At 57.3% G+C, this 24,478-nt stretch overlaps 1 protein-coding gene across 10 annotated transcripts in view; it reads left to right on the top strand.

Moving 5' to 3' along the window:
- Window positions 1-23,572, top strand: part of CHD5 (chromodomain helicase DNA binding protein 5) — a 31,966-nt gene extending 8,394 nt beyond the window's left edge. For 3 of the 10 annotated variants that reach the window (XM_072884122.1, XM_072884120.1, XM_072884114.1), the window contains exons 6-42: window positions 549-673; window positions 2,462-2,585; window positions 4,534-4,700; window positions 4,785-5,003; window positions 5,843-6,052; window positions 6,140-6,351; window positions 7,837-7,968; window positions 8,541-8,649; window positions 8,945-9,136; window positions 9,222-9,422; window positions 9,814-9,951; window positions 10,522-10,643; window positions 11,251-11,424; window positions 12,183-12,324; window positions 12,539-12,670; window positions 13,136-13,253; window positions 13,772-13,896; window positions 14,761-14,992; window positions 15,083-15,208; window positions 15,344-15,516; window positions 16,241-16,415; window positions 16,902-16,994; window positions 17,462-17,550; window positions 17,749-17,882; window positions 18,288-18,432; window positions 18,619-18,778; window positions 18,943-19,022; window positions 19,135-19,264; window positions 19,508-19,597; window positions 19,986-20,126; window positions 20,381-20,489; window positions 20,693-20,825; window positions 21,367-21,562; window positions 21,906-22,069; window positions 22,162-22,276; window positions 22,398-22,448; window positions 22,761-23,572. In XM_072884122.1, the coding sequence (XP_072740223.1) occupies window positions 549-673; window positions 2,462-2,585; window positions 4,534-4,700; window positions 4,785-5,003; window positions 5,843-6,052; window positions 6,140-6,351; window positions 7,837-7,968; window positions 8,541-8,649; window positions 8,945-9,136; window positions 9,222-9,422; window positions 9,814-9,951; window positions 10,522-10,643; window positions 11,251-11,424; window positions 12,183-12,324; window positions 12,539-12,670; window positions 13,136-13,253; window positions 13,772-13,896; window positions 14,761-14,992; window positions 15,083-15,208; window positions 15,344-15,516; window positions 16,241-16,415; window positions 16,902-16,994; window positions 17,462-17,550; window positions 17,749-17,882; window positions 18,288-18,432; window positions 18,619-18,778; window positions 18,943-19,022; window positions 19,135-19,264; window positions 19,508-19,597; window positions 19,986-20,126; window positions 20,381-20,489; window positions 20,693-20,825; window positions 21,367-21,562; window positions 21,906-22,069; window positions 22,162-22,276; window positions 22,398-22,405 (5,135 nt within the window). In that variant the 3' untranslated portion in view covers window positions 22,406-22,448; window positions 22,761-23,572. Of the gene's footprint in view, window positions 1-548; window positions 674-2,461; window positions 2,586-4,261; window positions 4,336-4,533; window positions 4,701-4,784; window positions 5,004-5,842; window positions 6,053-6,139; window positions 6,352-7,836; window positions 7,969-8,540; window positions 8,650-8,944; window positions 9,137-9,221; window positions 9,423-9,813; window positions 9,952-10,521; window positions 10,644-11,250; window positions 11,425-12,182; window positions 12,325-12,538; window positions 12,671-13,135; window positions 13,254-13,771; window positions 13,897-14,760; window positions 14,993-15,082; window positions 15,209-15,343; window positions 15,517-16,240; window positions 16,416-16,901; window positions 16,995-17,461; window positions 17,551-17,748; window positions 17,883-18,287; window positions 18,433-18,568; window positions 18,779-18,942; window positions 19,023-19,134; window positions 19,265-19,507; window positions 19,598-19,985; window positions 20,127-20,380; window positions 20,490-20,692; window positions 20,826-21,366; window positions 21,563-21,905; window positions 22,070-22,161; window positions 22,277-22,397; window positions 22,449-22,760 lie in introns of those variants that run through there. The other 7 variants (XM_072884121.1, XM_072884117.1, XM_072884118.1 and 4 more) reach the window with 6 other exon arrangements.
- The last annotated feature ends 906 nt before the right edge of the window (window positions 23,573-24,478 follow it).

Genomic DNA, 24,478 nt, shown 5'->3' with positions numbered 1-24,478 from the left:
GCTGGGAAAGGGCTGTGCAAATCGCTGTAGAAGCTGGGCAGTAGTGGGAAAGGGAGCGATCTCCCTCTGTCAGCGCCGTGTTCCTCCTCGGGAAGGTTGCTGTTCCACTTGTGCAGTCGTAAGTTCCTGATGCCTCGAGAGGTTTTGAACGAGCGGCTCAGAGTGGCAGCTGACCAAGAGTGCAGCTTGCAGCAGCCTTCCCACGCGGCGGGCTCAGCGCAGCATTCCTGCCTCTCCGTGGCCGCCTCTTTTCTCTCCGCCTTGCAGACCCCTAAGTCCCTATTTGGTATTCGCAGCCCTGTGGTCCGTGGGCTGCGGTCCCTCTCCCAGGGCAGATGCTTTCCTCCCCCGATTCTTTGCAAGCGCTGGGTCTGGGCTTGCAGCCTTTTGCCCCAAAGGACGTGCTCTGTGGATGGTGCTAGCTGCCACCCTGCTCCCCGTGGTCCCCAGTGCTCTCTCATCTTCCCTGTAAATCCTGGCGTTGGGGTGGGGGGTGATTTGGGAGACAGCTGTTTCTAGAGTACCAAACAAGTCTTCTGTTTCTCCAGGTCCAGGCGTGCGGAAGAAAATCAAGGGCTCCAAAGACGGGAAGAAAAAGGGGAAGGGGAAAAAGGTGGCAGGCTTGAAATTCCGGTTTGGAGGAATCCCCAGCAAAAGGAAAAAGGGCTCCTCTGTAAGTGTGCACCCCCTTTTTCTGCACGGGGCCTTGGGTGCGGGGGGCGCGGCAGGGAAATGCTGGGACAAGCCCTCCCCTAGAAGCCTCCCTTGTGTAGGGGCATCACAGCCTCGTTCATGCCCCTCTGTGAGGCGCCAGTCTCTGGTCAGCACGTTCGTTCATCCCTTTGATAGAGAGCTGTGTCCAGGCTCCGGTTTGTAAAGACGTTATGCCTGGGTATGATTTCTGCTAAAATCGCATAATCACGTTTGCTTTCACTGATGAGGTTAGTAATGCCATCATTTCAGATTTCATTTGCAAAGGAATTCTTCAGGGCTTGCACTCCAGCTGAACCGTACGTCAAAGAGAATTATTGCATGCTTCAATTACATTAGCATAGCCTGCCTCCTGGTATCTGTGATCCCGCGGCACAGCCTGGGGTACCAGAGCTTCCCAGTAAGAGCCTGGCAACAGAGCTCTGCTGCAGTTTGCTCTTGTCAGCACACAAATATCAGATGTGTTTTAAAGAATAGCAGAGCATTTTAAAGAAGAAATCTCTTAAATAACTGTTGAATAGGGGTGGAACTCTTGTAGGTCTTGACAATATCGATCAAAATCCCATTAGTTCACCCTTATTGGAGCTTACTGACTCTCTAGCTCTAGTTCACATAACAAGTTGTAAATAACTTTGTGCATCAGAGATTGATGCGAAAGGAGCGATCTGAGTCAGCCACTCGCTGCTGCATTTTTTCCATCACACATCACAGAAGATTCATCCCATCTCCAGGTGCACTCTGGATCTGTGCATTCGCATTTCTGAAAGTTGCAAAGAGCTTGGCCTTGCTCCTGCAGCTGGAGTGCTAAGCACCCGATTAATAGGATGCAAATCGGGGATTTGCGTGCATAAGTCTCCAGAATGAGAATTCAGACGTGTTGTTATGTTTTGATGCCATTGAATGCCTGGCCTGTTTAATTCCTTTCACGTTATAAGGGAGGTCAAGCGTGAATGCCTACGTGCACGCACACAAACAGGCTGACACAAGCTGAAACGGGTGTCGAGGGAGAGAGGGAGCAAAGTTCTGCCAAGCAGTGGAGAAGGGGGCCCCTGGCCACCCAGGAGTGGGAGTAGGGGGTCGTCCCCTGACATGTCTCTGTTTTGGGTGTCTGTGCCCACGATAACGTTGTCACAGCAGCGGGGTGTTGCAGCTGGCCAATGCCTGATGCCTGCGAGACGCTGAGCCTTTCCCGATGTGCCTGGTCAGCCGCACTGTGCGATATCTCCGCGCTCTGTGCTAGCGGGGACAGTAGGCTGCAGGGGAAACCCAGAGCCCACCTCTTGTCAGGGACTTGGCATGTCAATTTACGTATTTTAAACGTGCTCTGAGATTTGCTCAGTGATTGCACTTTGATGGTGCTGTGAGCCGGACAAGCTGCCGCTGTGCTGAGCAGTGCAAGGTAATTGCCTTCAGGCTCTAGTGATAGTCCAGGTCTACGCTGATTGATTGCCTGGCTGGGACATCGGGCTGATAGAGGAGATTTCCCCGCTTCCTAATGCCTTGTGACGCACTCCTATGAACCCCGTCTGTCGGTGCCAGGAGCGTGCTCGCCCTGCCACCATCCCTGCTGCTCTGGCTAGTGGATTCCTGCGGAAAGCAGGGCGCCCCAAGGAGCTCAGCCGCTGGTCGATGATCCCACGCAGGTTTATGTGGGTCTTTGGGGGTTTGTTCTGCAGAGCAGTGTTCTCTGGGAGTGACCGCTGGGCTGCCAGCGCTTGGACTGTGTGTGCTTTGGTTTTCCCCTCTGCAGAGCGAAGAGGAGGAACGGGAGGAATCCGACTTCGACAGTGCCAGCATCAACAGCTCCTCAGTGCGCTCCGAGTGCTCGGCTGGCCTGGGGAAGAGAGGGAAGAGGAGGAGAAAGAAAAAGAGGAGTAGGCCATCCTTTGTACTCTGTTCCTGTTTTGTTTGGATTTCCCTCTTCAGATGGTGCTTTCCTGGCCTTGGCAGCTCCAGGCTGTGTCTGGCGCTGGCTCGGTGGGAGGTGATGTGCTTGTGCTCGTCTGTGTGTGCGGAGTGCGAGCTCTTGGTGTCCAAGCCCTGCTACTGGTGGGCTTGTCCCTGCAAGAAGGCAGCGAGTGGATCCCACCGCGGGGTGCTGGCTCGCCCCCACAGTGCTGCTGGTGGTGGAGCAGCCCGGCGGCAGGGCTTTTCTGTCAATCTGCAGTCAGCTTTCCCTCCGGGCCTCTCTCCAGCCATCAGCCACTGCCTGGGGCTCATCTCCCTTCAAGCCATCTCTGCATCACCACTTGGAGTTGCTTTGGGAGAGCCGTGGTTGCGGTGCTCTGCTCTGCCGCGGTGCCGCGGCTTGCAAAGCCTGCCTGCCCCATCTCACTGCCTGCTCGCGGCCCCAGCCACCCAGGGCAGCTGAGCCCCCTGCCCGCCCCAGGACCCTGCCTGCGCTTTGGGCACCAGGGCGCGTCACGGGTGGCGTGGGCAGCTGGCACCCTGCCTGCACGTGTGATCCCACCAGGATTTGTCATATAGCAGCAAAGTTCAGAATTTGTGGGGCTTCCAGGGAAGTGATTTTCTGAGGAGCAGCCCCTGGAGAGACATGGCTTGTGGCAAGCTCCCAGCGGAGTAGGGCAGGCTGCGGGCGAGAAAGCATTAAGATGATGGACTTTTTGTCTGCGTGAGATGCGCAATCAGGCAGCAGGCAGGCAGTAGATCTGTGGTAGCTATGTAGGAAGAGGAAGACACGTGAACAGCGGTGGAAAGCATCTGTCGGGGTCTCCCAGCAGCTGCGTGGCCATGTTTGTGTGTGTATTCCTTCATCCCTTTCCTCGCACAGGGCTGCGGGTGGATTCTGCGCAATGGCACCTCCATCCCCGCGCTGCTGTTGAGAGCAGCCCCCCTGTGCCGAGCTGCCCCGAGCCCTGCTCCAGCTCTGAGTGCCGACAGGGACTGCCAGGGCCCGGTGCCGCCCTGCCCGGCTTCCCACGCTGTCTCTGCCTTCTGCGCCGCTGCAGGATGTGCGCTGCCTTTCTACCTTGCGTCCTCATTTGGGACGAGATGCTTCAGATCCAGGCGCATCCTTTGGCTTCTTAGCTTTGCCGATGGGTTTTTGCTTCTGAGAAATGGAAGGGCAGCTTCTGGGCTGGTGGACGGTTAGGGCGTGATGCTGGCCAGCCTCCCCGCCGTTTGATGAGGCAGGGCTGGCCGGCTGGCTCCATGTCTTGTGTGTGAAGGACATCGCTTCTCCTCCCGGCTTGTTGCTGTATGAGGGCCCTCGTACCGGAGCTAGGCAGCTCCTGCTGCGTGCTGGAGGAGCGGAAGGTCGGAGGTCCGCGCTGGGAGTTTGTGGCAGAGCTGGCAATTGAGATGAGCTGTTCCGGCGCTTGCAAGGCCTTGTCCCTCCCTTCCTTTTCCTGTCTGTGCCAAGTTGAGAGAGCTCCTGCCTCTGCGCCAGTGAGCACCCAGGAAGAGCAGAGTAGTCCCGGGAGAGGAGTCCTCCTCCTCGGCCGTGTCACCCTTGCATGGTGCGTTTGCAGTTGGTGGCGCTGGTACCTGGGGAGGTTTCTCTGACTGGCCTCCCTTGCAACCTCTCCAGGTTCTGGCATTCTCCATTGAGAGCCTGAAGGAACCAAAGGATGATACAGTGTGGAGAGAGAAAGAGAGACAGAGGTGAGATGATGCTGTGTGCAAAGATGAACTGTGGTGCTGAGGGACAGAGAGGTAGGGGGACGTAACAGGAGGGGTCTGAGGCAAAACGCTTTCCTTATTTTCTTAACCGTATCATAGAGGAGCAAGTGTCCCGTTCCCTCCCGGGAGAGCAGGCAGCTCTGCCGTCCCTCTGACTGTACGCCTGTCCCTTGCTTGCAGTTGAAGAAGGGGACGGGTATGAGACGGACCACCAGGACTACTGTGAGGTGTGCCAGCAGGGAGGGGAGATCATCCTGTGCGACACTTGTCCTCGTGCCTACCACCTCGTCTGCCTGGACCCCGAGCTGGAGAAGGCCCCCGAGGGCAAGTGGAGCTGCCCCCACTGCGTGAGTGGGGTCAGGGCCCTGTGGGTGTGGGCGGGTGGGTGGCCGGCAGAGGCCCTCGGCGTTACGCTGGCTGTGCTTCCGCAGGAGAAGGAGGGCATCCAGTGGGAGCCGAAGGAGGAGGAGGAGGAAGAAGAGGAAGGTGGTGAGGAGGAGGAGGATGACCACATGGAGTTCTGCCGGGTCTGTAAGGACGGAGGGGAGCTGCTGTGCTGCGACACCTGCCCGTCCTCCTACCACCTTCACTGCCTGAACCCGCCGCTGCCGGAAATACCAAACGGTGAATGGCTCTGCCCTCGCTGTACAGTGAGTGTTACCAGCATTCCTCGCCCCGTCCCTGCTCCTGCACCTGCCCGGCCCGGGAGCAGGTCTCCCAGCCACCACTGCCCCTTGCACCCTCTCCCCGTGCCCTGCCGCAGGGCTGGCGTCCCGCTCTCTGCCACAACCCCCCTCCCTGGAGGAGCATCACTGCCGGTCGCGTGCACCCGAGGGCTCTGCACGGCTCTGCCACCTGCGCGGTCTCCCCATGGGGATTGCTGGCTGGTGGCTTCCCTGCCGGTTTTTAGATGGAGTGTGAAGCCCCATTTGATGCATGGCCTGTGTAGAGGGGCCTTTCTTGCCTGCTGGCAAGACCCCTCCCTGCAGGGGATGCAGCAGCATCACGGATTCTTCTCGGGCACTCCTGCACTGGCCACCCTCCGCCTGCCCCACGCACCCTTGCTGCCTCCTTTCTGTCCGCCCCATTAGAAACAGCAAACGAGTTGCTCTGCCCAGGACCTGGGTAGCGCTTGGCTTGCGCCTAGGGCAAGTGTTTGCGGCGGTGTTTGTGGGGTGAGATAGATGTAGCCAGGGTCTGGGACCGTTCAGGTCACCCGGTTTGCCACGCTTGGCTCCCTGCAGCCGGGAGTGAATCCACGGTCGCTCTCCAGCCTGGGCTTTCCCTCTGGCAGCAGCTTTTGGCACAGGCTGTGCCGGCACGCTCCCCGGAGCCCTGGCCGTGCTCTCCCTGCTGCACCTGGACGGCTGCCATCCGCTTGGTGTTGCAAGACCCCTTCTGCCCTCCAGGTCTGCCCTCCTCCCTGCGGCCCCTGACAGGGGCTCACCTTAAACTCTGTGCTCTTGCCTGTTTGCTTTTTTATCCCCAGTGCCCTCCCCTGAAGGGCAAGGTTCAACGCATCCTGCATTGGGCCTGGAAGGAGCCGCCGGCCACCCCGCTCCCGCCCATTCTGCCTGCCCCGGATGCGGAGCTGGCTCTCCCCCCGCCGAAGGTGCTGGAGGGGATCCCAGAGCGCGAGTTCTTCGTGAAGTGGGCAGGCCTCTCCTACTGGCACTGCTCCTGGGTGAAGGAGCTGCAGGTGAGCCAGTGCGTTGTCATCATCGTGCCCCTGCCCAGCCCGCCGCCCCACTGCCCGTGGGCTGAGCGTGGCTTCCTCCTGCCGCAGCTGGAGCTCTACCACACCGTGATGTACCGCAACTACCAACGGAAGAACGATATGGATGAGCCGCCAGCCTTTGACTACGGCTCTGGGGACGAGGACAGCCAGAGGGAGAAGCGGAAGAACAAGGACCCACAGTACGCCAAGATGGAGGAGCGGTTCTACCGCTACGGCATCAAGCCTGAGTGGATGATGATCCACCGCATCCTGAACCACAGGTCAGGAGCTGCGTGCGGGGGGGTGCGTGAACGGGCCGTGGAAAGGTGCGTGCCAGGGTGCCCGAGCCCCTGGTAGTGCTGGCGCTGAGCGATGCCGTTGCAAGCCAGGGAGGGAAACGGCAAGGGTGAGCCCTGCTGCGCTGCCTGGGACCCCTGCGAGTTCTGCAGATGAAGCTTTGAGCAGCGGGTCTGTGCTCCCTGCGGGTTTTCCCTTCGTGCGCAGCTCTCACATGGATGGTTTACGTGGTTAGCTGAGCCGCTGGGACTGCGTGTTGTGGGATTTCGCTGCTCGGCTGAGTTCTCCCCCCTGGGGCTGGGAAGTTCTTGCTGTCCTTCTGCAAAGCCAAAATCTTGGGCTGGTGGAATTTCGGCTGCTGGCTTGTTTTGAGGTCTCTGTCGCCTTGGAGGTTTGCTCCCGAGGTGAAGCCAAGGCCGGAAATGAATCGATGCCTTCCTTATTTTCATTTCTGCTACACTGCACATTAAAAATAGAGATAGTAAATTTTCCCAAAGGTGGATGCACCGAGTTGTTTCACTCTTCCCAGACATATTGTTTGGGTCCCTGTTACAGCCTAATCGTTCTGTAAATTTCTGCTGCAACCTGGTGATGGGTCTTGCTTTCATCGATTGTGCTCTGCGGCTGCTGCCGCTCACCTAAACTGCTTTGGAGCAGCAGCCCGTTTCTGTGTAGGTCATTTGTTCCTCTCGGAAACCACGTCAAAGGTGAGGCACCAGTGGGATTTGTTTACTACACGGACCCGGGAGGTACGTTATTCCCGCTTACCTCCCCTGATGCTCATAGGGATGCTGCCCGAGGAGAGGAGTGTGAGCAGGTGCCTGACTCCCTTACAAAGCCTTGACATTTGCGTTTCTTTTCTGTAGAATAAATTTCCTGCATATGAAGTGTGCTGTGCAGACTTTTTTTTACATCGAGCGGCTAGAGACACCTTTTTGTTGAATTTCTACTTTTCAAGTGGCAACTTGAAATTTCAAGTGGCAACTCTGCTTGAAGGCTGCTTGGCAGAAAATAAATAAAGCTGCCTGGCTAATTTTCATGCAAGCTTTACATTGTCTGCTAATAAGGCAAGGGTTTTTCCCCCACAGGCATATAATCAGACTCGGTAGTGTGTTTATTAATTTTTTCAGTGTAAGCAAAACTTCATAGAGCAGTGAATGCTGCAGGAGAAAGAGGGTGAGCGCTGGAATTCATCCAGCCCTGGTAAAACAGGAAAAGGAGGTTGTTCAGTGGAATGGAAGAGCAGCCTTTAAAGCTTAAAGATTTAACACACGCAGCAGATTATTAGGCATTTCTGCTGGAAAGCGTCCATACTTTCTTTCTGTTTTTCTACCTCTGCTTGGATGTCGTGGTCTGTAGGTAGAAGCAGAGGATGAAGCATCTGGTTTTGTGGAAGCGGGTTATGGCTATCTGCTTCCTGGGGGTCGAGTGTCATTTCACTGATAGGCTTTTCGTGCCCTGCGTTACAGCTTTGATAAAAAGGGAGACGTCCATTACCTGATCAAGTGGAAAGACCTGCCGTACGACCAGTGCACCTGGGAGATCGACGAGATAGACATCCCGTACTATGAAAACCTCAAACATCTCTACTGGAACCACAGGTACGAGCCAGCTGGGCTGTGGAACCGCAGCCGGGCTGCCACAACCTGGGAGAGCCGGGCAGAGCTGGGGCAGCCTGCGCAGACATTCGGGACGACCGGGGACTCGTAGGTGACCGCCTTTAGAACACACTGGCGCCGCTCGCAGGGACCTCTCTTCAGAGAGCAGCGGCTGAGCACTTTCAGAAAGCTGGCCCTCCTGAAATGCCGTTTCAGGGCTGCCGGGAAATCCTGCCTGCCTGTTGTTTTCCAGCCTGTGCTCCCATTCCCCTGCGTTTACACTGCCATAATATTCATAGACTCACTGCACTTCAGGGCGGCTCCATGGCTCTGCTGCCTGTCTGTTTTGGGGGAAAACCGCAGTGCTCTGAGATTGCTGTTCTTCATTTTGGATGACGTTGCGTGGACTGTTGGGAGAGGAAAATTAACACTCCATGAGTGCCCGTGCTAACTGGGCCAGAAAAGCTCCCGTGGGGAAAAGGCAGTGGAGTTTGGGAGGCGTTTCTGTCCCTTGTCTTGGGGACTGGGAGAGGAATGCCTGCCTGCCTTTTCCTGATGCGCACTGGCTGTTGCAGGGAGCTGATGCTGGGGGAGGACATGCGCCCTCTGAAGAAGCTGAACAAGAAGGGGAAAAAGCTGAAAGAGGAGAAGCTGGAAAAGCCTCCAGAAACGCCTCTCGTGGATGTGAGTAGGAATGGCGGGGGCAGCGCAATGGTGTGTGAGCCCAGAGAGAGGGAGGTCTGTCTGGCCACCCCATCATGTTACATTTTTCTCCTCTAGTTCCTTCCTGTTTGTTTTCATTCAAAGCTCCAGGGTGGCTTTGCTGTGAGGAGCCTGAGGGCTGGGCTGTGCTGGGGACCGTGTCTGCGTCTCTTTTGGGGCTGTCTGGTGTCACAAGGCTAAAGAGGGATGTGCTTGGCTGCAGAGAAAGGAGGGGAGTTCGTTCTCACTGTTTTGCATCGTGTCTCTTTCTTTTCAGCCTACAGTGAAGTTTGACAAGCAGCCGTGGTACATCGATGCCACGGGAGGCACGCTCCATCCTTACCAGCTGGAAGGGCTAAACTGGCTGAGATTTTCCTGGGCCCAAGGGACGGATACAATCCTGGCTGACGAGATGGGGCTGGGGAAGACTGTGCAGACTATCGTGTTCTTGTATTCCCTGTACAAGGAGGTGAGTGGAGCATCCAGCGGTCCCCGAGGTGGCTGAGAGCTGCTCGGTATGGGGAGAACAGCTTGGACTTTGTCTCCCTGAGCAGGGCCACTCAAAAGGGCCGTATCTGGTCAGCGCCCCTCTCTCCACCATCATCAACTGGGAGCGCGAGTTTGAGATGTGGGCACCTGACTTCTATGTTGTGACCTACACGGGGGACAAAGAAAGCCGGTCGGTCATCCGGGAAAACGAGTTTTCTTTTGAAGACAATGCCATCCGGAGTGGAAAGAAGGTCTTCCGGATGAAGGTGGGAGCTAAGTCTGTGCCCTACCCAGTGCTTTAACCATCAGTAAGAAGGGGAGAGAGCAGAATTTGACCTGGAGAGGGAGGCTGGTTAGGTCCCTAATCAGGTGTTTTCCAAAGAGGGAAGCTGGCACTGTTTACAAATGCAGATTTGTGATGAGCTTTAAAGATTTCTGCCAGACCCTTTTCTGTTTCTGTAGTCCCCTGCTTGGTTCTAACGTTCAGATGGGTATAGATTTTTCTGCTGGCACGCTCATGCCTCAGCCCTTCTGCTGGCGCTGTGCAGTGCAGGCAGCCCCCCCTTTTCTCCTTGGGTCACATACAGCAGGAGCACAGGTGGAGGCCGTCCCGTTCCCTGCTCTTATCCAGGCTTTTCTCTCCCTCTGCTCCTCCAGAAGGAAGCCCAGATCAAGTTCCATGTCCTGCTCACCTCCTATGAGCTGATCACTATTGACCAGGCGGTGCTGGGCTCCATAGAGTGGGCCTGTCTGGTGGTGGATGAAGCGCACAGGCTGAAGAACAACCAGTCCAAAGTAAGTAGCAGACATTTGTGAGTGATTTTTGTGGTGCGGCCGGTGCCACAAAGATACGACGCCCCAGCACTGGCAGTCTGCTGCTCTGTGCTTTCCTCCCTGGGAGCTAAAAGATGTCCTCACCTCGCACAGGCTCTGCCTGGGACCTGCGTTTTGGTGGATTTGCTCTCTAACATCCTCTGGCATGAAAAATCCTTCAGCAGTGGAAGAGGTGGCAGCCTGGCTGCCTGCCTGGCAGCCTGACAGTCCTTTGATGGGCTCTTGTGGAAGGGAATTGATCCCTCTCCTTCCTCTCCCCTTTACCTGAGGCTAAATGCAGTCTCTGGCCCCTGGGACCTTCACACGATCCCCAGCGCAGGGGGGGCAGGCGGTGTGACCCAAGGACATTCAGCGTTGCTGCCTGTGCTCGATGGGGATGGCTCAGAGAAGGACATGCAAGCGGCGGTCTGCTCTGTGTGCCTGGTGGGGGGAGAGCTCACTGCTGAGTCTCTGTGTACGCAGTCTGCAGAGTCCTCAGATGACGATTGGCTCCTCTGAGCTCTTTTCACCTAACCTCATTTCTCTTCCCAGTTCTTTAGAGTATTAAATAGCTACAAGATCGATTACAAGCTGCTGCTCACTGGGACTCCGCTCCAGAACAACTTGGAAGAGCTCTTCCACCTGCTCAATTTCCTGACTCCGGAGAGGTTTAAGTAAGTTGCACTAGCTCCCCCCTCCAAAAAGGGAGAGCAGCCGGGACCTGGTCTCTTGCCGGCCAGCGGGGTGGCTCAGCAGAGGTTTTCCAGTTTCCCGGGGCTCCTGTCTGTGTCGGGGTGCCTGGATCCAGTTCCTGCTGTGCCAGTGCCACTGATCTGCGCCGGCAGGCAGGCAGATGGCGAAGCACACCGCCCCCGTGGTTTGTCATAGCAGCTACACGCGCATTTTATGTAACCCCAGATTTATTCCTGTGGACTACAACTTTTTGGGTCCTGTGGGTAGCTATTGCCTTGCTATTGGTCGGGAGGTTTGTGAGTGAGGAGCTGAAACCTGCCTTCTCTTCCCTCTCTCTGAGGAGACAGAGGTACTTTGGGGAACTTGTTCAGACCTCGTATTAGTGCATTTAGTGTGAATTTCCCCTCAGCCATCAGTGCAGCTCCTTGCTCTGGCTTTTGCTCTGCTTGGATACAGGCACAGGAGTGCTACCTCATTGTATACCATGAGAGCTCTGCCCTTGTTTTTTAGGTCATAAAGAAACAGATATCTTTGCTCTCTTGTGTCCCATTATCACTCAGCACTGTGTGGTTCTGTCTGCTTTCACAGTAACCTGGAGGGGTTCCTGGAGGAGTTTGCAGACATCTCCAAGGAGGACCAGATCAAAAAGCTCCATGATCTGCTGGGTCCCCACATGCTGCGGCGGCTCAAGGCAGATGTGTTCAAGAACATGCCAGCCAAGACGGAGCTGATTGTGAGAGTGGAACTGAGCCAGATGCAGAAGTGAGTAATTCCAGCGCAGCTCCCCCGGGGTGGCTGGCTTCCTCACCCCACCTCATCTGCCGCACGGCGGGGCGTCAGTGGGGTTCGACAGGTCAGAGACACCCTGCTGTCCTCAGGCCTGCTGCGGGAAGAGCCGCAGCGCTTTGTCTCACCGGGGAGCACGTTCAGCCTGGTTAACTTGGGTTCTGTGCAGTCCTGGCCGCTCAGTGGGAAGTGTTTTATGCATGGCAGGCTGTCAGCATGGCTCTGCTAGTTCTGGGGGGCACAGAGAAAACACTGAGGCTGAACCCCCTTCTCCTGTTCTCGGCACTGAGGCACCAGCCTGTGCTGCCAGCTTGCCTGGCGTCAGTCTGGAGCATCACTGCTGCCCCAGGGGATGCTTGCTCAGCTCCGTTTTGGGCTGTTTGGGCTGACTTGCTCGGCTTCAGAGGCATCTTCTGCCGAGACTGGGGGACTTGCAGGCAAGGGCATGTCGCTTCTTCCCAGCACGGTGGGGCAACCAGTTACACCCAGCAGCGGGGGAGCGTTCCTAGCCACTGTGCCCCCGAGTCCGTCCCACTTACAGGGGCAGTGATGTCCACAGAGCAATCGAATAAACCCGGCCCTGGGCTGAGGGTGCTGAGCCGTTGCTTTTAAATACGTCCAAATGCCCCTTTTGAAGTGACGCGAGTGGGGTTTAATTCGGTGCTGTCCTGCTTATGCCAGTCCCACATCTGGCCAAATTAACAAGGGTGTCTGTCCCATCCCTCTTCCTGCAGGAAGTACTACAAGTTCATACTGACGAGGAATTTTGAAGCCCTGAATTCAAAAGGTGGTGGGAACCAGGTCTCGCTGCTCAACATCATGATGGACCTGAAGAAGTGCTGTAATCACCCGTACCTCTTTCCTGTGGCGGCGGTGGTACGTCAGCTGCACTTGTACCGTGGAGACATTTCTCAGAATATTGTGTGTAAGCTGTCGGTGGGGGCTGTTTCCATGATCTTGCTTTGGTTAATGATGTGGGTTTTCATGCAAGTGGTTTCATACAAGGATTTTGTCTTTGAGATGCATGTGAATTTCTCCGTGAAGTTAATGAGTGTTGTCCTCAGAGAGGCTAACCAGGATGCCTTCACAGGAGGCCCCCGTTCTGCCCAATGGATCCTATGATGGGAATTCTTTGGTCAAATCTTCTGGGAAACTGATGCTGCTCCAAAAGATGTTGAAGAAGTTACGGGATGGGGGTCACAGAGTTCTGATCTTCTCCCAGGTGAGCATAGGGAAAGATTAAAAATAAATACATTTTTAAAGGATTTTTTTGTTCTGTATGAGAATTTTGTGCTAGGAACAGATAGAGATTGGTGGAAGAGCTGGTGGCAGGTGTGGCAGTCTCAATGGATGGACTGTGTCCCAGCTCTCTCCTGAGGGACTCCCTGTGAAGTTTAAAACCTCTTTTTGTCTATGGATAGAGAGGAGATAATAGTAAAAGTGCTCCCCTTTGGGGGAGGGCTGTTCAGACACGATTCCCTTGTGCTGGCAAAGCTCTAGAGGACAAGACGCCAGTGTCGCTCCTCTGGCAGTTGCCTGCTGGCTGTACTCTGCCGTTGGCAGTACCGCCGCCACCTTGGCCTCTGGGCTGCAGGCACGGGCCTGGCCAGGGCAGGGCAGGTCCCTGGGGGAGGCAGGGAGCCGGGCTGGGCAGAGCTGCTCACGCCAGGGTCACCTTGCCCCGCAGATGACGAAGATGCTGGACTTGTTGGAGGATTTCCTGGAGTACGAAGGCTACAAGTACGAGCGGATAGATGGGGGCATCACCGGCGGCCTGCGCCAGGAGGCCATAGACAGGTTTAACGGTACTCGTGTTTCTGTCTTGCCGAGGAGAGGGCGTGGGGTGGATTCGCAGCACGCAGCCAGCAGCGGGGTCGGCTGGCTGTGCCCGAGAGCCCCCGCTTGCCGGCAGGACGGGCGGCGTGGAGCTGCCTGCACATCGGTTGTGCCGCGCTGGCAGATCCAGCTTCCTGAGGCACAGCACGGGCTGCTCGTACCGTGTCGTTAAGCCCTTGAGTTGTGTCCCACAATGAGCCCTGAGCATGCCAATGGCAGGCTGCTTAGTTTGAGGGACTCCGGCATTTCCCTTCAAGGCCTCAGTAGATGGCAGAGCTTCCCCTTCGGCTCTGGAGCTGCGTTTTCTCCAGGAACTGGTTCCCAGGGAACGATGTATTTTCACTCCTTGCCTTCCCTGCCCGTTGCTTGTTGGCTTAGACCGATGGTTCCCGCTGTTTTATACCTAGAGCGCAGTACTGCACCTTTCCGTGTAAGCCACGCTCCTTTCTGTCTCACCATTTGCCACCTGTGGGTTTGTCTTTCTCAGCTCCTGGTGCTCAGCAGTTCTGCTTTCTTCTCTCTACCCGCGCCGGTGGTCTGGGCATAAACCTTGCTACGGCCGACACAGTCATTATTTATGATTCTGACTGGAATCCCCACAATGACATCCAGGTTTCTGACTTTTCCTTTTCCTTCCCGTATAGTAAGTACCTCTCTGGCTCTGCCCTCTGTTTGCACACCCTGCATAGCGAAGTCGGTCTCTTCTCTCGAGAGCTGCCGACCCTTTCTGCAGGATTTATGGGGTGCATTTCTGCTCAGAAGTCCCCTTCCTGCATCCACCAGCCTTGCCCTGGCCTGTCTGCGGCGTGGGAGAGGCCTGGCATGTAAAACCAGCTCTCTTCTGCGGGCTTCTTGCTTTCTCCTGCTGCTTGTTCACAACCAGGTGTCCCCTCCTCTTTTGGGGAGCTTCCCCTTGCGTTTCCAAAAGCCTGGGGCGGACCCTAGCTAAGGACTGACCGGCAGCGGGAAATGGCAGCTGGAGCGGGCGAGCAGCCAATGCCTCTGAAAGTAATGGAAAAGTGAGGAGAAATGCATATCCCTCCCATGCTCGCCAGCCAGGAGAAGGTCCTCTCCAAAGCTACATCCACTGTTGCCATCCGTTTGTGCCAGCGTTTCCTTTCCCTGGGTCCTAGGCAAGAGGATGTGCTGGTGCAGGGCGGTGAAGGAGCAGTGCAGGCCTGGTGAATCTGCAGCCGGAGGGTTCCTAGGGGGAACGTGTCCTCGCTGCCTGCCTTCAGACCCTTCAGTTAGGGGCCTACATGGGGAAGTTGGCTTGCCTGCAGTCCGTGGAGGGGGCCAGAGCATTCTGGTTGGCTCTGAGGAGCCCCTCTCGCTCCACTGCCCCGTAGCAGCCTGAATGCTGAATTCAGCCTTGCCCTCGCGGTGCCTTTGTGCACCCTGGAGGAGCGAGAAACTCGGACCCCTCGGCCAGCGTGGCGCAGTGCCACCCTCGACAGCTTCCTTCTCTGCCCGCAGGCGTTCAGCAGAGCTCACCGCATTGGGCAGAACAAGAAGGTGATGATCTACCGCTTTGTGACCAGAGCCTCCGTTGAAGAGCGCATCACCCAGGTGGCCAAAAGGAAGATGATGCTCACCCACCTGGTGGTCCGCCCGGGGCTGGGCTCCAAGTCGGGATCCATGACCAAGCAAGAGCTGGACGACATCCTCAAGTTTGGGACAGAAGAGCTCTTCAAGGATGATGTGGAAGGTGGGGTTGGGAAGGCGCTGGGGATGCTCTGTGCGAGGCAGGGCCCTGTCTGAGCTGCTGGGGCTCATTCTCCTCGTCTTACACCCGCAGGCATGGTGTCTCAGGGACAGCGGATCGCCATGCCGGATGCTGTCACCCCTTTCTCTGACACGCTGTCAACCAAAGGGGGTGCAGTGACTCCTGGCATGAAAAAAAAGCATGGTGGCACCCCACCAGGTGTGTAGCCCCCCTTGTTGGGGTGACCTGTCCCCCTCCCTGGCCCTGTGCCCAACCTGAGCTCGCCTGGCTCTGGGAGCGGGCTGTCTCCGGCACGGTGATTTGCGCTTCCATTCCCCTCCCTTTGCCCTCCAGGTGACAATAAGGATGTGGATGACAGCAGTGTGATCCACTACGACGACGCTGCCATCTCTAAGCTTCTGGACCGAAACCAGGATGCGACTGATGACACGGAGCTGCAGAACATGAACGAGTATCTCAGCTCCTTTAAAGTGGCCCAGTATGTTGTGAGAGAAGAGGACGGTGTGGTAATGTGATTAGTATCATGTCTTACAATCGCACCTCTTTGTACGTCCCTCTATTTGTGTTTCTTCCCCTCCCTTGCCTGTTCTTGCGAGTGTTTCGGTGCGGGGCAGGACTCCTCCCTGCTCTCTATCTATGACTGCTGTAGATTGTTCCAGACCTGGGGGTCCCAGGGCTGATGGGACCGGCTGCAGGCAGAGGAGGCACAGTTGTCTTTGTCCTGTGCAAGCCGGGCTCTGTCCCTGTTGTCACAGGACCTAATTTTGATCAAAGCATCTGTAGGCACCTTCTTCTGTCCTTCTGAAGGCCCTTCCCCTGCAGACTGGGAATGGGCATGGTGCTGCCTATGTACCACGCTGCTGTCATTTGTTTTCCCAGTAGCTGAGTGACCTATTTCCTTCATCTGTTGATGAAGCCGATAGTAGGCTGCTGTTCTGAGAGGCCTCTGCAGATCTGTAGTTTTTCCCTCGATGTGAGCGTGGGCACTGCAGGGCGGGATAGACGACAGTGTTCGGAGGAGCTCTTCCTGGGTGGGAGGTTGTCTCAGCCCTTTGACAACCTTGCACCGAGGTCAGCATGTTTGGGCAAAGACCCAGCAGCCAAATTCCAGCCAGTGGCTCAGTGTTTTCCCTCCCTCTTTCCCTGGAGTGCTGTTAGAGGACAGGCAGTGGGCGATGCGGGCAGGTCTGTGGCTGCCCGATCTCAAGCCTCTTGTCCCTTGCTTTGCAGGAGGAGGTGGAACGTGAGATCATCAAGCAGGAGGAGAACGTGGACCCCGACTACTGGGAGAAGCTGCTGCGGCACCACTATGAGCAGCAGCAGGAAGATCTGGCCAGGAACTTGGGGAAAGGGAAGAGAATCCGCAAGCAGGTCAACTACAACGATGCCTCGCAGGAGGACCAAGGTACGGCTGCGGCTCCCGGCCGGGCTTGGGGTGGGCAGCAGGCCCTGTGGGCTGGCTCTGAAAAGCTGCACAAACAGGTTCCCTGATGGACATACTGGCCGCGGCGTGGTTTGCTTGGTGTTCCTCTGCAGTTTGGTAGACTGCATGGCTCTGTGCTTCCCACATTCCTAAACTTTCCAGGATAGAAATCCTTGAAAGACTTTTTCTTTTTATTTTTTGGTCTGTAAACTCTGTTTTTGCCAGAAGAATTCAGGAAAAACATGGCCATGGGCAAAATATTTCAAATTGTTTTTTTTCTATATATAATACTAATTTTGGAAAACCTGAGAATGTGATTTCCTGCTTGTTGTGTCCTCCTCTGTCGCTGTCTGGCAGTGGATGCCTGTTGCAGCTGCAGGCAGACTCTTGCCTGTCCTGCATGTCCCTCCTGGGCAGGGTCCCACTGCTCAGGCACTCTTCTAACCTGGCCTCCCTTGCGGTCTGCAGAGTGGCAGGACGAGCTCTCTGACAACCAGTCGGAGTACTCCATTGGCTCCGAGGACGAGGATGAAGACTTTGAAGAGAGGCCAGAAGGTCAGAGTGAGTTAATGCGTTTGATACTCCACGGGATTTTGCTCTGCGGGAAGCCCCTGGCACTCAGGTGCAGCAGAAAAATCTGGGTTGGAGGGACTGGCGTGCTTCTGGGCCCCAATTCAGGGGGAGGTGTCCCCACTGGCCTGCCAGGTGAGGAGATTCCTGGGGCAGGGATGGCAACCGGCTCTTTCCTTCACTGGCTGCTGTAGGACCTTGCTCTGGTCCTCACGGTGGAAGGATGGGGACTGCAGGAGGAATGGGTATGGTACCCCCTTGCCTGGTAAGGGCAGAAGAGTGCCCCGGCTGGGGGGGACCAGCGGGATGGCTGGAAGGGACTCTGCAGCCTGGGCTGCTGCTCTGCCCGGGTTCTGCTCCTGTCAGGAGGGAGTGCAGGAGGCTTGGGGCATGTGAGCGCTTTGGCCATCCTTCCTCGCTGCCTGGGCCCATCCATCACTGAGGCTGCTTGACTCTAGGTGGCAGAAGACAATCCCGGAGACAGCTGAAGAGTGACCGGGACAAGCCTCTCCCTCCTTTGCTGGCAAGAGTTGGGGGAAATATCGAGGTGAGTGCCAGCCTCAGCCAGAGCGTGTCTGATGCAGTTGTGCCAGGGCTGCCCTGGGCTCGCGGGCTGGACTCCTCTGTGCCGAGTCGCCAGTGCGTTAGTCCTGGTCCAGCACGCCTGTAGCAGCTGTGAGGCTCTGAGATGCCACGCGCTTCCGAGCCCGCGGTGTGATCCCAGCCACACCTCTGCTCCCTGCAGGTTCTCGGCTTCAACGCCCGCCAGCGCAAGGCTTTTCTGAACGCTATCATGCGCTGGGGCATGCCGCCCCAGGACGCCTTCAACTCTCACTGGCTGGTCCGGGATCTGCGAGGGAAGAGTGAGAAGGAGTTCAGGTACGGGGGGGCCCAGGCAGGCAGACCAAGGTCCGTCCTGGGCTCTGCTTGATCGTGGTGAGCACTTAGCTCACACGTTTAGGACAAACTCTGATCACCCCCTTGCCTTGCCATGTCACCATCTCTGGCCGTGCTCCCCAGGGCGAGGCAGAGGCTGTGCTGCGGCAAAGCTAGCTGGGCAGCAGTAGCCCAAGTGCCTGCACACCCCCACCAAGGTTTCTTGTTGGGGAGGCGACGCCTGTTTCATTTGAGAGGGCTGATATCGTTCTCTTTATGATAGGCTAAATCTTAGCCTGGGCGTGAGACTCTGCCCTCGCCCACGGGTGAAAGCAGATGGCGTGGGTGCTTGGCTCAGCAGGGAGTCCGTGGACCAAGCTGGACTGAGGTCTGGCTTTCCTTCCGCAGGGCGTACGTGTCTCTCTTCATGAGACATTTGTGTGAACCTGGAGCAGATGGTGCCGAAACCTTTGCGGATGGTGTTCCCCGGGAAGGGCTGTCACGGCAGCACGTGCTGACTCGCATAGGAGTTATGTCACTAGTAAGGAAGAAGGTGGGTGAGTAAAATTTTAAATGTGCCGTTTCAGGTATGTTCTGGAGGCTTGTGGGTTTCATTGGCTGCCCAGTGCCTCTCGCCAGGGATCCCTCACTGAATCTCCCAGGCTCAGTGCGGATCTGTTTTTGACCAGGCTGGAAATGTCTCTGCTGTGTTTGACTTGATGGTGTGCATCTGCCCCAGGTCCAGGAGTTTGAGCATGTCAATGGGAAGTATAGCACCCCAGATCTGATTCTTGAGGGCCCAGAGAGCAAGAAGTCCAGTGAGATTGTGTCTTCAGATCCCAACACGCCCGTCCCGGCCAGCCCAGCACATATGCACACGGGAGCTGTGGCCCTTGCAGGTAGGTGTGCCTACAGGCTTCCAGGAGATCGCGGCTTTGGTCCAGCTTGAGAAGGGAGGTGTGCCAAGACACCAGAAGGTCTTGCAGGTGTCTGCCTGCCCTGGCAGTGTGTGCGGCCCTCTGGGGCCCCGTTCAATAGCTTCCTTGCTTTGCTGTTGCTGCAGACAGAACAGAAACGCAACTTGGGTTCCAGGAGGAAAAGGACCAAGTGGAGCAGAAGTCCAGGAAGGTGTCTGACAGCCAGGTAGGGTGGCTTCTTTCAGCATCTCCTCTGGGAAGCCTTCTCGTGGCCTGCTCAGAAGCTTGGAGTGCTCCCCAAGGAAAGGGCTGATCTGGTATGGGCACTTTACATTAAGGTTCCTGTGAGTGCTGAGAAGGTGGAAAGTGAAGAGCACCCAGAAGGCTGCGACAGCAAAGAGAAACTGAGGGAAGAGAAGCAAGAGGAGAGTGAGAAGGCTGAGCCTTCTCCTGAGCCTCTGGTGAAAGGTGAGTCTCTGTGGCTCGGACGAATGTGATCCCCGTGCATGGGCTCCCCTCTCAGCCACGGCTGGGACTTCTGTGGGGCTGTGGCACTCAGCAGTGACACTGATTTGCGCTGGAGAAGTTCTGCAGCTGTACAATATAAACACTTTACTCTGAAAGGGAAAGTCTATCCAGGCAATAAGTTGTTGTTTCCTGAAGAGCGTTTTGCACGTCAAGCTTTTCTCATAGTCCCGTTCCCTTCTGCAGATGAGGGGATTCAAGAGAAAGAAAAGCCTTTGGAGAAGCCGGAGTTGAACAGCAGCCCAGGGAAAGGGGAGGACAAAGAAGTCAAACCAGGTGAGGCGTGAGGAGGCTTCGGGGCAAGAAGTGGCGTGAAGGGTCTCCAAAGCAAGGCAGATGCCTGGCGCAGAGACGAGGGAGCGTGTCTGCGGGGTGGTGGCGAGGACAGCCATCAGCACCCGCAGCAGTTTGCGCTTGTCTTTTGGTGACGCTTGGGAGCCACGAGCGGGAACAAGACCCCGTTATGGTGGCCCTGCCTGTGCTTGCCGTGCGAACAGCAGGATCTGCCGGAAGAGGCAGATGGTCGGCCGCTGTGGAGCAGACAGCGGGCTGGTGGCTTTTCCAACAGTGGCTGTAGCGAGGAGTTCGTCTGGCAGCCGATGGGGCAAGGTTGACACCTCTTTTGGCAGAGGACAGTTAGGCACAATTTCTTGTGTTTGCCAAGCAGAGGATGCCAAGGTGGAGGAGAAGGAGCAAAGCGATGCTCAGCAAAACGGTGACAAAGAGGAAGAGGAGGATGGAAAGAAGGATGACAGAAACGTGAACTTCCGATTCATGTTCAACATTGCTGATGGTGGCTTTACAGGTAAGAGCAAGAGACGAGGCATCGGCCGCTCCTGCAGGGCTTCTGCACAGAAGCTCTGAACCTGTGCAAGAAATGCGAATCGTGTAAAAAGGCCGCAGAGAGGATGGTGCTTCAGCCTCGCAGCGGGGTGTCTCGGTTTTGCATTGTGCCCGTGGCCGCCCGGGAAATGTCATCGCTCGCCCTGCCTGATGCGCTGTGCCATGTCCCCGGCAGCCCCGCTGCCTGACTGGGCTGTCTCGCTTCTGCTTCCGCAGAGCTGCACACGCTGTGGCAGAACGAGGAAAGGGCTGCCATCTCCTCCGGCAAGATCTACGACATCTGGCACCGCCGACATGACTACTGGCTGTTGGCAGGAATTGTCACGTACCCTTTGACTTGGTGGGAGCGTGCCTCCCGCTGCGGGGTGGCGGGGAGGCGATGAGGCAAGGGAGGCCTTCATGGGGCGCGGGAGCTGGGTGACGGTGCGGTGACGAGCAGGGAGGGGGTTTGGTGACGCGGTGTCGCTGCGGGGCAGTGGGCGTGCTGTCAGCTGGCTGGTTCTTCCCTTGACGCTCCCTCCGCACCAGTCACGGCTATGCCCGCTGGCAGGACATCCAGAACGACCCGCGCTACATGATCCTGAACGAGCCGTTCAAGTCGGAGATACACAAGGGGAACTACCTCGAGATGAAGAACAAGTTCCTTGCCCGGCGGTTCAAGGCGAGTTGCAGGTCCAGGGCTGGTGAGTCCTTACCGGCAGGGGGGACCAGAGCGGTGCCCCAAGGCCGTGGGGGGAGCCCGCCAGCGCCTTCTGGGAGCGCAGCAGGGAGCGGTGGTGTGCCTTGCGAGGGCCTCGTGGTCGCCAGAGGAGAGCAGGCACCCAGCAGCTGGGGCTGGATCCCGGGGAGCTCGCAGGCTCTGCGGCACGGTGCACGGGACCGGGCTGGCTGCCCTGGGCTCCTCTCTGCGAGTGGGCTGGGCTGGGTGCTCTGCCCGCTCCCCACGTGTGCGATGCTGTGGAAATGCTGCCCGCATCCCTTTCTGGGATGCTCAGTGTCTGAAAGGGCCCATGTTAGGGATAAGAAAACGTAAGGGCTAAGCCTGTTCCCCCAGGAGCTTTTGGGGGTGAGGCCAGCGGTGTGCGTGGCAGGGCAGGGGCTCTGCTGGCATGAACCGCATGGGCAGCTGGACCTGTGGAGCGGTACCGGCTTACGCTGGTGCAGGGTCTGGTCCTGAATCCTTCCCCTCCTGTGCCTCCCAGTTGCTGGAGCAGGCCCTGGTGATCGAGGAGCAGCTGCGGAGGGCTGCGTACCTCAACATGACCCAAGACCCCAGTCACCCGGCCATGGCATTGAACGCCCGTCTGGCTGAAGTGGAGTGCCTTGCCGAGAGCCACCAGCATCTCTCCAAAGAGTCCCTGGCTGGGAACAAGCCCGCGAACGCCGTCCTGCACAAGGGTGCGTGCTGGCAGAGGAGGGGTGGGAGCCTGCCCCAGGGGGCCGGGAAGGGTTTGCCACCCTGACGGTGGGGAAATCCAGCCGGGAGGTTGTCTCTGTCTCATGTTCCCTTGGCAAGGAGCTGCCTGCTCCTCCCCAGCTCGCTTTGCCAGCGAGGGCACTGGAAAGCGGCACGCCACTGCTGCAGCCGGCAGTGGTGGCGGTCTGCAGTGCTCTTTGCCATCGGCTCCCAGCTGCTGGAGCTTGCCAGTCCCCCGGGCTCCGATGCTGGGGGTGCTTCCACGTCTGCTGGGTGTCTGGTGGGCGTCCCCCCCGCCTGAGCACCGCCTTGCTCTGCTTGCAGTGCTGAACCAGCTCGAGGAGCTGCTGAGCGACATGAAGGCCGACGTGACGCGCCTGCCCTCCATGCTGTCCCGCATCCCGCCCGTGGCCGCCCGGCTGCAGATGTCCGAGCGGAGCATCCTCAGCCGCCTGGCCACCCGCGGGGGGGACCCCGCCGTCCAGCAGGTCAGCGGGGACGGGGACAGAGCCCCTTGCTGGGCGTGGCAGTGGGGCCGGGGCTGCAGGTCAGCGGCTCTTCTCCCTCCTTACCTCCCCAGGGCTCCTTCAGCTCCTCCCAGATCTACAACAACAACTTCGGGCCAAATTTCCGAGGTCCCGGGCCGGGCGGGATTGTCAACTACAGTCAAATGCCTCTGGGACCGTACGTGACTGGTAGGTCGGCGTTTTGAGCGGACTCTCCCGGGCAGAGAAATTCAGGGGGTGGATTTGAGAGGGCCAGGAGCCTCGCCAAAGGATGGCAGGCAAGCAAGGTGTTTCCTCTCTCTCATCACAGATATTTAGCCGTTCCCACAATTTTCCTCTGCAGCTCCCGTTTCCAGCTGAGGTAAGGCTGTGCACGCTGCTCCCCGCGTTTCGTTCGCCAGGGTCTCGTGGGAACGTGCATGCAGAGAGGCGATGGGGCGGGGGGCTGTACGAGGGCTCCGCTTTGGGCTGCCTCCCCGGGTGCCGCTGTCTGGATGCGGCCTCTGGCTCGAGCAGCCGCAGCGGGCACCAGCAGCAGAGGCGGGAGCAGGGGCAGGATCGCGTGCCTGAGCCGGCTGCCCCTGCTCGGGGGGGCCGGCATGCTCCCCCTGCCCCTCGTTTGCCGTGGGGAGGGTCCGGAGCCCGGCTGATGGGCAGCTCTCCCCTCTCCTAGCAGAAGCCCCCGGGGGCCGCTCCCCGGCCCCCCAGCCGAAAGCCGCCCCGTCGCTGGAGGAAGGGCAGGGGAAGCGCGGTGGCATTGCCTTGCGTGGAAGATGAGCTGCCGCTGGCGCTGCCGAGCTCTCCCGCTCCCGCTTCAAGTGTGCTTCGATCGACACGACCCCCCTGCCGTCGCCGGAGCGGCCGGGACGGGGTCTCATTTCCGTGTACATTTTTTGCACTTTCTTATTGAAGACTTGAAGGGTTTGTCTGGGCAAGGAGGGCTGAGCTGAGAAGGGAGGTAGTCACGGTGTTTATGTCTGGTTTTATTGGCACGTGTGGGGTGTGAGGGGAGGCCGGCGGGCGCCCGGCTTCCCGGCCGGCTGCACCAGGGCGCCTGTCCGGGGCTGAGCCGGCTCCCGAGCTTCCCTGTAAGGTCCATTTCGACGTCCTCGTGGTGTTTGAGCAAGTGCATGCGTGCTGCCAGCCCCGCTGCCGGAGCCCGCCTGCCCGGTCCCGGTGGGAGCACCGGCGTGCACCAGCGCTGCCGCGGGGAGCCCCGGCACTGTCCCGGCAGCGGGGCCGTGGCCAGGCCGGGGCTCCTGGCATGCTGGGCTTGGGGCACCCGGTGGAGGTGACACGGGCAGGAGGGAGGGAGTGGCCGGAGCCGGGACGGGGACACCTGCGAGTGTGGTGACACCGACTGTGCCGCAGTGGCGGCCTCTCGCCGGAGGCTGACGGCAGCTGTAAGCAACGCCCCCGCATTCACTTCGTCCTCTGTGTGTCCCGGGTTCTGTTCTCTGTGTTTTAATAAATCCTTTCGAAGGATGCAGCGATGCTGGCGGGGGCGAGCGGCTGGGGGGGCGAGGGCGGCCATGCTCAGGGGGATGGGGTGGCCCTGGGGCGTCCCGGCTGCGGTCATGGCCCCCGCGCCGTCCCGCGTGTGCACGCACGGGCACGTGCGCGCCCGGACGCGAGGGCCCTCGCCGGCCGGTGGCTGCGGAGCTGCCCCCTCCCTGGCCAGCAGCCCCCAGCCCCGGCTCTCCCCACGCAGGCACACGCCCCTAGACAAGCGTGTGTGTTTCTGTATAGATGTGCGCCTATGTAGCTGTAATTCTTATGCGTGGGTATGCACACACACGCATATACGTCCATGTATCTACATCATCTACATATGTGTGTTTATCTCTACAGATATATAGATGTGTATATCTCTGCATAGACACATGCGTAGATATACATATAATTGTAGTTTTTAGATATATGTGTGTGCGTATATATATATAAGCATACATAAATAGGTATTGATATATATGTATAGCTAAAGGTATAGCTATTTAGGTACAGCTATATCTATGCAGGTGTGTATATACACTCACATCTATATATTTTTATACACGTGTATATAATGTAATTGTAATTTTACTACATGTGTGTTCATGTGTATATATGTCCTTACATACATATATAAGTAAATATATAGGGGTGTGTGTATATATATATAGGCAATGTATGGGTAGATAGGCATAGACATATATATGTAGGTATGGATGAATAGGTATGTATTTACATAGGTGTATATACACTTACGTATCTGTGTCTATATACACATAAATTATATTTGTAGTTTATATCTGTGTATATATACACATACATACATATATAGATATAGAGATATACATATCTCTATATGGATATATAGGTATATAGAGCTGTGTGTGTATATACAGACAC

The sequence above is a fragment of the Ciconia boyciana genome, chromosome 19 (assembly GCF_034638445.1).
Source record: "Ciconia boyciana chromosome 19, ASM3463844v1, whole genome shotgun sequence".
Classification (NCBI taxonomy): domain Eukaryota; kingdom Metazoa; phylum Chordata; class Aves; order Ciconiiformes; family Ciconiidae; genus Ciconia; species Ciconia boyciana.
The sequence above is the reverse complement of the archived record's forward strand: the minus strand, read 5'-3'. Positions and strand labels throughout refer to the sequence as shown.